General features: G+C 49.7%; 1 protein-coding gene across 1 annotated transcript; it reads right to left on the bottom strand.

The window, feature by feature from the left end:
- ZC3H12D (zinc finger CCCH-type containing 12D) lies at positions 1-8571 on the bottom strand. The gene is made up of 5 exons (XM_058021203.1): positions 8189-8571; positions 3647-3786; positions 2417-2651; positions 1684-1790; positions 1-1016 (listed from the first exon to the last, which is right to left on the bottom strand). Exons 1-5 carry the CDS (start codon positions 8563-8565, stop codon positions 1-3), a joined length of 1875 nt encoding a protein of 624 aa, XP_057877186.1. The 5' UTR covers positions 8566-8571.
- Between the last annotated feature and the right edge of the window lie 440 nt (positions 8572-9011).

The following is a 9011-nucleotide window of genomic DNA, read 5'->3' as shown; positions in this document are numbered from 1 at the left end:
TCACAGGGGAGGTGCTCCAGTGCCCTTATCCTGGATACTGGGGTACAGAGTCATCACCTGGCTCATCCCACTGTACGGATAAGGGGAGCACAGCTCCCTGTGTATGTTTATTTGCTGGGCAGAGGGTGGATTTGCAGCTGGGGTGTGCCAGTAGTCCCTGTAAGCGGCACTGGGGTAGGCATGGGCGTTCTGGAATAATCCCGTTCCGTCGCTGGGCTCCAGCTGGGCGGCCTGCCCCGGGGCCTGGCCGGGCACACAGCGCGGCTGGAGCTGGGCGTGGGGATGGGGCTGAGCATGGGGATGGGAATGGGGCTCGCCGTACGGGGGCAGCCGGGCAGGGCACGGGGCCGGGCACTGCCGCAGCAGAGGCTGCTGGCTCTCCAGGGCCTGTTCGTGCTGAGCACCGCGAGGGAAGCAGCGGCTCCCGTGTCCTGCTCCGGGCACAGCCGGGCGCTCCTGAGCCCAGCCGCGCTCCGGGCACGTCCCGCCGGGCACGGCCGGGAGCGCTCCTCGCTGGAAAGGGCACCCGGGAGAGCCGGGGCGCTCCAAGCCCCGAGGGGGATGGAGTGAGAGCAGCTTGTGCCTGAGGTCGGAGCGGGGCTGGGGGCTGTCCGTGACGCCCCTGTCCCGAGAGGTGCAGCGGGACCAGCCGCGGCCGTAGGTGTCCGCACGGATGGACACCGCTGACATCTTCTCCAGCAGCGGCTCGGGCTGCGGCAGGCGCGGGTCCCTCCGCAGGTCAGAGCCGGCGCTGCTGGGCCAGGCACGGGATGTCTGCTCCGAGCTGCCCCCCTGGGACCGGCCTGGGCAGCGGGAGGGCCCCGAGCAGCCTCGGGCTTCCCGCAGAGTTTCTGTGCAGGCGTCACAAGGGGAGCACTGACACCTCTCCTCCTCCTTCCCCTGGGGTAACGGGACCTTTGTTTTGGCCCTGAGCTCATCAGCTACAGAAAGCTGAGCTTGATGTTGTCTCTCTGGGTGGTAAAATTTGCATTTGTTGCCATAGGTGCATTTTTTACCTGAAAGGATAAAAACAAATCAGACAGGAAGCTGTCACTCGCACCAACATCAACTAATGCACACATCACTTCTCCCCAGCACTGGGTGTGATAAACACAGAAAAAGAGGAAGTACTATTTTCAAACTCAGTACTGTTGACTCCAGATTTAAATATTGCTGATATGAATAGCAGGGTGAAGCAGCAGTGAAAGGAAGTCTCAGCTATTTTGGAAGTGTCTGATATTCATGTTTCAGTTCCTGCACCCAGCGGGCTGAGAGGCCTGCTGCTGCAAAAGGTGGCTTTAAAAAATGGCACAGGGACTTATCTCTGAGAAACCTTCTCGTTGCTGGGGGGCTGTCAGGAGGGGAGAGAGGGAAAATGTTTGGATGGCCATTCCCAAGTGCTGCAGCAGAATCCACTCCACCAGGTGAGAAGTGTGTGTGGGCAGGACAGCCAGCAGAGCCACAGTGCCCATGGGTGCTGTGTGCAGGCAGGGATGGAGGGACCACAAACATCTGCTGCCTTTGCTGAGGCTGCAGCCACTCAAGCAGGAGGGGGAAAAGCATCACTCACACCTTGGAGCAAGCCCAGCCCAAGTGCTCACCACACAGAGCAGGACAGCATGTGGCTGAGGGAGAGCACTGCTGGGAAGCAGGGGGCACTTCACAGCATGGGGAGAAACCCACCATAAGGGCAAGGCTGCCATTTTTTCTCAGGAAGCACTGGCTTTTTGCTGAGGAAGTTACTTAAGGTGGGTCCGTGCCGGCCTAATGGATCGTCAGGAGGCATAAACCTGGAAAAGTAAAAGAAGCCATGGATGTGAGCACGGGTCTGTGCACACTGGATGTCTCAGTGAAGTGCATCTCCCCTGGACACCTCAGCTATTAAAAACTCAGGAGAGAAGAGAGGTTAGTGTGAAGAGACTGAGGAGCGCTCAGCCCAGCCTCGCGGGCATGGTGGAAGAATGAAAACCTTCTCTCAGCAGGGGTGGTGAAGGGCCAGAGAGACCAGCTTCTTGTCTCTTCTAGCAAGCCATGACTGCAGAAACACAGGGAAAAGTCCTTTTTGGTCATGTAGGGGAATTAAAAATACTGCCAGCCAACCTCCTCTCATGGATTTCATTCTGCTTCTTACAAGAAATAGAAATTAAAAGAGACCAGCCCTTGGTTCAACATCACAAATTGGATTGGAAAGAAGCAAAGCTGGTCATTAATGCTGCCATTCAAAAGTTCATAGAAGAGTGACATGGGAGGTTTTAAGACCAAAGCTGAGGGAGTAGGACCCTCAAGAAACAAGATAAGAAAAGCTGCAGTAAATCCTTTCATAAAAAGGCTCATGCATTCTGCCACTGATAGGAGGTACTCCGATGCTGGCCCATAATATTTAAATTCCAGGTTCTATAACACCATCATCCCCTACCTGTTACTGACAAAGGAGTACATGAGCAGTCGCTGCTCAATGAACCATTTCCACTCGGGGTTTTCATTCTGGAGGTCCCGGTAGTGGTCATTGGAAACAATGACTCCGTCGCTCTGGTAAGCGACTTTCACTATGTAGCGATCGTCGTAGCAAACCACCCGCTTGCCCTTCACCTTCCTGGAGGGGGTGTACACCAGGATGGATTGCTTCTCCAGCTCCTCAAGGATGTGCTGATCTGGTGGGGGCATTGGAAGTAGAAGTAGATGAGGGAAGCAAAAAAAATGAAAGAGGAACTAAATAATAAATTATGACCAGGTCTCAAACATCTGCTAGAAACCTACAACAATCTAAAGATATTTCAGCACTTTAGGAAAATCATGGTGCAATTTTCAAACGGTGGTTATTTGACAACTTGAAAATTAGGTTATTTACAAAGAGGTTTTACTGAACCTGTAAATTCTGAGACATCCTTTTTTGATTTTTAAGTCTTATCTGTAAAATAAGTGCCTTGAATTCTACGCCAGAGTCTGATACTGAATCCCTGCAGTGCCCTTTTTACCCTGCTAGATGCCAGAAGGCTCATAACCAGCTCTGATGTAAGCTTTGCGTGGAGATAAAATGTGTGTGATAAAATACATAAATAAACTTCTTCTGCTGCTGTTGAGGACTCTCTGACCTCCTGCCATTCCTTCTCTGCAGGAAGGCAGATCTGCCTCATCTGCAGACACCAAGCTGCTGGCACAAACCTGGCTGATTTCCAGACCAAATATTTCCCCACAAACCGAGTCTCACTCCCCTCTGCAGATTTGTGCTGATGCATTTTCCTCTCCTGGAAGGGGAGGGAGCCCATGCACCCTCTGTGCTGGGTGGCAGGCTGACAGATAGCAGCCATGCAGTAATGAGCATCACTGTCTCCTGGCAGGCCTCAAAGGCTCCACAGACTCATTGCAAGCTGACAAACGCCTTCTTTAACTCAGCTTGGCAGCACCTTGTGCTTGTTAAGCAGAAGGTTTAAAGCAGTGCAACAAAGCCTTGTAAGCACTTTTAGCTGCTAGCCAGGAGCATGAATGGGGCAATGAATTAATGACTCATTCAAGTGAGGGAGGCCTGGTACACAACTTGCACTGTGCTTGTCTTTACAGGAAAAACAACTGTACCGGGCTCTTCACAGCCCCTCTGTCTCCAAACTGCACCTGATGGCTGCCAAATTACCCCAGGATGGTGGCCTACCTGCAATGGGGCTGTCTTGTCGAGGGGGTTCCTTCCTCCAGAGTGGGACAAAAACCTTGATGTCAGTGTGCCCCCTCTCTCGGAACCAATCCACCGCCAGCTGGATGCCCCAGCAGGAGAACACCTCCTTGTTTCCATGACTGTAAAGAAAGAGGGAGGATGATGAGGCAAAGCTTTCATGAAGCTTAGAGTTCTCTTGAACTGAGCCAGTAATGAAAAGGCAAAATAAACAGCTTTTGTGTCATTCACCAGTTTCCAAGAAAACAACTGGCACGGTGTCCTGGTGGGACAGATCCAAACAGCTCCTCCAGCAGAGCCAAAGATTTATCTGAAATAGTTTGGATACTTAAAAATAGAGGTATCTTATCCCCCATTTCTGTGATCCAAGCCTATTCCTTCCATATGTGTCTGGATGGACTTAAGTTCTAAAGTACCAACAAGATCTTGGGCCTTGTAAAACCCTTCACATGCCTTGTCTGAAAAAGGTTTGAGGGGTGAGAGTTTCTTCCTGCACAAGCAGAAACCTGTGAGGCTCCTGTGAGAAACAAAATGTGGGAATTTTCTTCTGTGGTAACAGGGCCATTGGAGATTTCAATGGCTGAAGGTGTGATCACAGGGCATTCCACTGGTGATCTTTTTTGGAAACATGAGACAAAATAAGGGGGAAGAAAAAAGGAGAAAGATAGAAAATACAGAGAACCAAAAAAGGGACAAGACATCAGTGGAGATAGCCACAGGCACCTCAGGCCCACTTTTATCTTTCTCTAGTTGTTGGATATTTTCTTCATTGCACAGAGAGGTAGGAAAGCCCTAAGACAAGTGCTCTAGAAGTGCCAGCAAGGTGGGTTCTGAAGAATTCAGTAGGCAGTACCAGACAGAAAATAACCTCAAGGAAAACAGCTGGGGGTGACATCCTTCTAAATGTCCCTAAACCTTCCCTGAAAGCTCCTACTGCTTGACATTCACTTATCTAAAATTTGACTGCAGCACAGTGTATGTGTAAAGGAAGGTAGTTTGTTAACCACCTCTGCACAAGGAAATTAAAATTTTAAAATTGGTTAATTTAATTAATTTAAATTAATTTAATTTAAATTTGTACCCAAAGTCCTAAGTGGATAAATGCCTTCACAGTATCTGCAGAATGCTCATCCTTGTACTTTGACTTTTCTGCATATCTGCCAGTCTCACTCAGGCTTTCCCTTCTACAAAGGCCCTTGGGAATGACTCCCTTGGCTGCTCCACCCACCTGCACTGACAGACCAGTCAAGGGTGATGCCACAGTCTTAAATGAGTCTCCCACCACCCTCCCAGGGATTCATCTCTAGGATCTGTCTACACCAGCCTCATAACCAAAGCTGGTTTTACACCCAATAAAAGTTTCTGTCCTGAAATGGTGACCACAGATGAAAATAACACAATTTGTAGGAAGAAACCTGGCTGCCTATCAAGAGCTACCAAGGCAATAGGAAGTCATTCAAAACCCTTAGCAATAATAAATGGTCTGATCTGCTTGACACATCTAATCTCCATTTTAGAACAGCTGTTTTGTTTGGTTTTAAAGGATGGGATCTTTCCAGGATATTCATAACATCATCTGGACTACTGAATTGGAAGTTTGAGTGACTTTTTCATATAACTGCCTTTAAACAGCAGTCCAGGTACATCTTTGATGCCACGACTCCAAGTTCAGCAACATCTTTCTTAAATATTGGCTACTTGTATGTATAATCCCGTGCAGAAAGTGAAGTACTCAAGCACAAGTGGGTCAGCCAAAAGGCCGAGTGGAGCAAGGACAGTGAGGCCCCTGGAACTTCTCATTGTCAGCTGATGCAGCTGCTGCCACACCGCTGCAGCCAGAGCTGTGGCTGAACCCCTGAACCAGTCTGCGCCCGTGTGGGGGCTGCAGGTCCCCACGGAACTCCAGGGACTGCTGTGCAATGGAGCAAGGCCCTCAGAGCTTCCCATCCTCCCTCTGTGGCACACACTGGCTCCTGCCAGTCACCATTCCTACAAAACCCTGGGGTCCATGGGCCATAACCCAGCCATGATCTGTCACAGCTCAGTCTCATCTCTGCCTCTTGCCAGCAACAGGGTACACTGCACAGGGTCACAGACCTGCAGGGCCCATCTCTCAGAAAATGGAGCAGCAGTTTGGCATCTCTGTGACTCCAGCAGTTAATCCATCATTAGCATTCTTTTAAAATTGTGCCATTCCAGCTCCCTGGGAGGTAGTTTAGGCAAACCAACTCCTTTTGAAAACTGCAAATGGCCCAGTCTCCTTGTGGTCATGACACAACATCAGCCAAAGCTTTGTCAGAAAGGCCTAGGAGCAGGCCTCTGTGGCTACCACAGCTTTAAAACTAGGTGTAAGTGTAAGCACTAGGGGAGACAGCAGTGTGCAGTGAATGTGGTTATGACACTTCCCTTTTTCTATTAATACAACTCCATTTATTTTTTCCACCGGCCTTGCTCAACTTCCCATGGGTAAGCTGGCAGGAGGCAAAATTTCTCATTACACCTGATGGAAACACCAAGTGTACTGAGATGTCTGATGAGTGAAACTGGCTGAAGGCAAGGTCATTTTCCATTCAGCTTCTCTGGGTAGGCTGACTGATGGCTGGAGACTGCTGAGCCAGTTGCTTTGTTGGGGCATATTCCTCCTTTTCAAAACCTTATGTTGTACAGTGGGCCCTCAATGCCAACTCTAAAATGCTCCAGAAACAGCAATCCTAAGAAATAAATGTAAATGCTTGAGATATTTTTGTCCACACAGACAACTGCCCCTTGAAGCTCTAACTTCTCTATTGTTTCATTCTTAAATTGCTGCTTCTGCTGCACTTCTATAGTTGTTGGTATTGATGATGATGGAGTTTTCCCCAGCAAGGGAACCTAACATCCCTTTCCCCTGACATCTGCAAACAGTCCTTCTCTGTCAGTCAGCAGCAATCCAGAAAAATTAAAGCAAGGATGCTGAAAGCACTGACCAGGCCTACCCCATTGGCCAAAGCAAATGCCATTCAGCACCACTTTGAAAGGCAGCCGGGAGAGGAAAGCAGCTGCTCCCTTTCAGTACCAGCTGAACTGGCAAGCTCAATAGTCTCCTCTACCATCCACAGACTCATTATCAAGGCAGAGTTTGGGATGTCTGAGAAGAGCTGTAAAACCTTTGCCTTTCTGAAACTTAAAGCTGCTGTGCCTGAAGAGCTGGGAACAGAGCCCAGGGCCCACCATGGGTAATACTGACCCTGGCACAGTGACAGGGTGGGTGATGAGCCCAGCCACACTGCCTGAGTGGGGGCTCAGCTCTTTTGCAGAGAGGCAAGAAAGACACCTTGAGGAGGGGTTTGGGTGAAGAGGCAGAGCAGGGCAGGAGATCCTAACACCTGGCTACCAAGCTCATGGCCCAGACGAGGCCAAACAAATTTGCTCTGTTGTGTATTTCCCACTCCTCGTGAACTGCCTTGAGCAGGGAACCTCTTGGCTTTGTCTGGGATTTCTCCCTTCACCCACAAGATGGCATAATTAGCTTAGTCTCATGTTTCTCTGGATGTGCTTGGCCACTTTTCGCTCCAGCCAGAGGGGATTTGGTCTCATCTCATCTCACAGGATGGCCAACAGAAGGAGGAAGGCTTCTTTTGCCCTGTCCCAGCCTGCAGGGATGGCTTGGCCCTGCTGAGTGGACAGGGAAGTTAAGAGAGAAAACAGATGGACAGCATCCTGGACTCTTGGCTCTGTATTGCTTGGATAAACAGAGGCCAGCTCACTGCTGCCTTGGGACATCCCATCCATCCACAGGGACATGCCAGGCTCCCCACCTGTAAGAGCATTTTGACAGTGCCAGGGCTGTGCTCAGGAAATGTAATTGGCCAGCAGGGGTTGATGCAACATTTCCCAGAAACAGACTGACTGAGGAGGAAACGAATCTATTCAATACAAGTCAACTATCAATGCCCTGATATTTACCTAAAACAGAAGCCAAATAGAAATCCAACAAAAATTATACAAACCTGGAAATGTTCCCAGCTTGTATAATTTTAGTTGGTTTTCTATTTGGCTTCCATTTACTTTTGGAATTTACTTGCAGGACAAAGCAGTAAAACTGTGATAATGTTAGAAACCACAGCCACCTGCCTTTATTTCCCCTCTCCTTAGATTAGTTGGGTGGTCTGTCTGCCTGTTCATTAGATTTTGCCTGGAAACATCTCAGGTTTAGAAATCCTAGGTGCCCATTTGGAAAGGGTGTGTAATTTACTGGTGAGCTCCAAGGGGGAGACACTGCCAGAAGCGGTGGGCAGAGGCTGCCTTAGAGCAGGTCAGAATGCAGAGCCAGCCAGTGTTTGCATGTGATGTGCATGTCCGTGGGCATCCAGACAGCGGGTCCTTAAAAGCCGTGCATCAGCCAAAGAACAGGAACAAGCAATAGTTCATACATCAAATGCATCAATGCACCTCTTACCTGAAGGAAAAACACACTTCAAGCCATCAGTTTTAAAAGTCCAAAGCTTCAGAGGAAGCGAGGTGCCTTTCAGGAAATGAGCTTACCTCATGGCAACATTGCTGCCATCGATCACAATGGGCCTCAGGGAGTCAGAAGAATCACTTTCATCTTCTCCAGGCCACTTCAGCCCTGGGGAGGTGCTGCACGACCCAGACCCACGGGCTACCAGCTTCAGCGGGGAAGGCTGAGCCTGGTCCTCCGGAGCCTGAGGTTTGCTCCCCATCCGAATCAGCTCCTTCAGCACATCATCCTCCAGGGCCTCTTGGCCCAGGTTCTCCAGCACTTTGCAGATGTCCTGCTTACCATAGCCCAGCTTGCAGAAAAAATCCATCTTGCTCTGGTGCACTTCCACTCCTGCTGCAGAAACTTTTCTGGAGTGCGGTGATGCTGCTTTGCTGGAAATTGAACCGGCCAGTGCCATTCTAGCAAGTATTTATGCTCCTTTAAGTCTGATGATCCTGTCTTCCCAGCTGTGTCCCACAGGCATCAGCTTCAGGGAGGGAAAGATTAGCACCAACAAAACACAAGCATTAAGGAAGAACATGCAATCATCTCGATCCTTTGCCTAGAGCACAGCAGAGGCCAGCAGATTAGCTGTGTTCTCTCTGAGGAGACTGCCCAGCCTTCTCTCAGCATTAAAGCATTTTCTGCTCCGCTCTTAACTATAAAAGCAGCAGAGTGTCCCCTGCGATGTTCGTCACCCTCCCAGCATTATGTCAGACAGGTGTCACTTGCCTGGTGAGCGATGCCAGGCTGCTGTGCGCAGACAGGCTGCATGCGTGAGTTGGTTCTTCAGACTTATCTCACAGGAAATGACACAAAGGGGATTTTCAATCTGCTCTGTGGTTTCTCAGCCCCAGATAAATA

Source organism: Melospiza georgiana, chromosome 3, assembly GCF_028018845.1.
Source record: "Melospiza georgiana isolate bMelGeo1 chromosome 3, bMelGeo1.pri, whole genome shotgun sequence".
Taxonomy (NCBI): domain Eukaryota; kingdom Metazoa; phylum Chordata; class Aves; order Passeriformes; family Passerellidae; genus Melospiza; species Melospiza georgiana.
Note: the sequence above shows the minus strand (reverse complement) of the source record. Positions and strands in the feature narration are given on the sequence as shown.

Excerpts from the sequence above, each read along its gene's own strand:
- ZC3H12D (XM_058021203.1), bottom strand. The coding sequence starts at position 8,565 with ATGGCACTGGCCGGTTCAATTTCCAGCAAAGCAGCATCACCGCACTCC. Across the intron at positions 3,787-8,188 it reads GGCAGCAATGTTGCCATGAG|TCATGGAAACAAGGAGGTGT; the intron begins GTAAGCTCATTT and ends CTTTCTTTACAG. Across the intron at positions 2,652-3,646 it reads ACAAGACAGCCCCATTGCAG|ATCAGCACATCCTTGAGGAG; the intron begins GTAGGCCACCAT and ends TGCCCCCACCAG.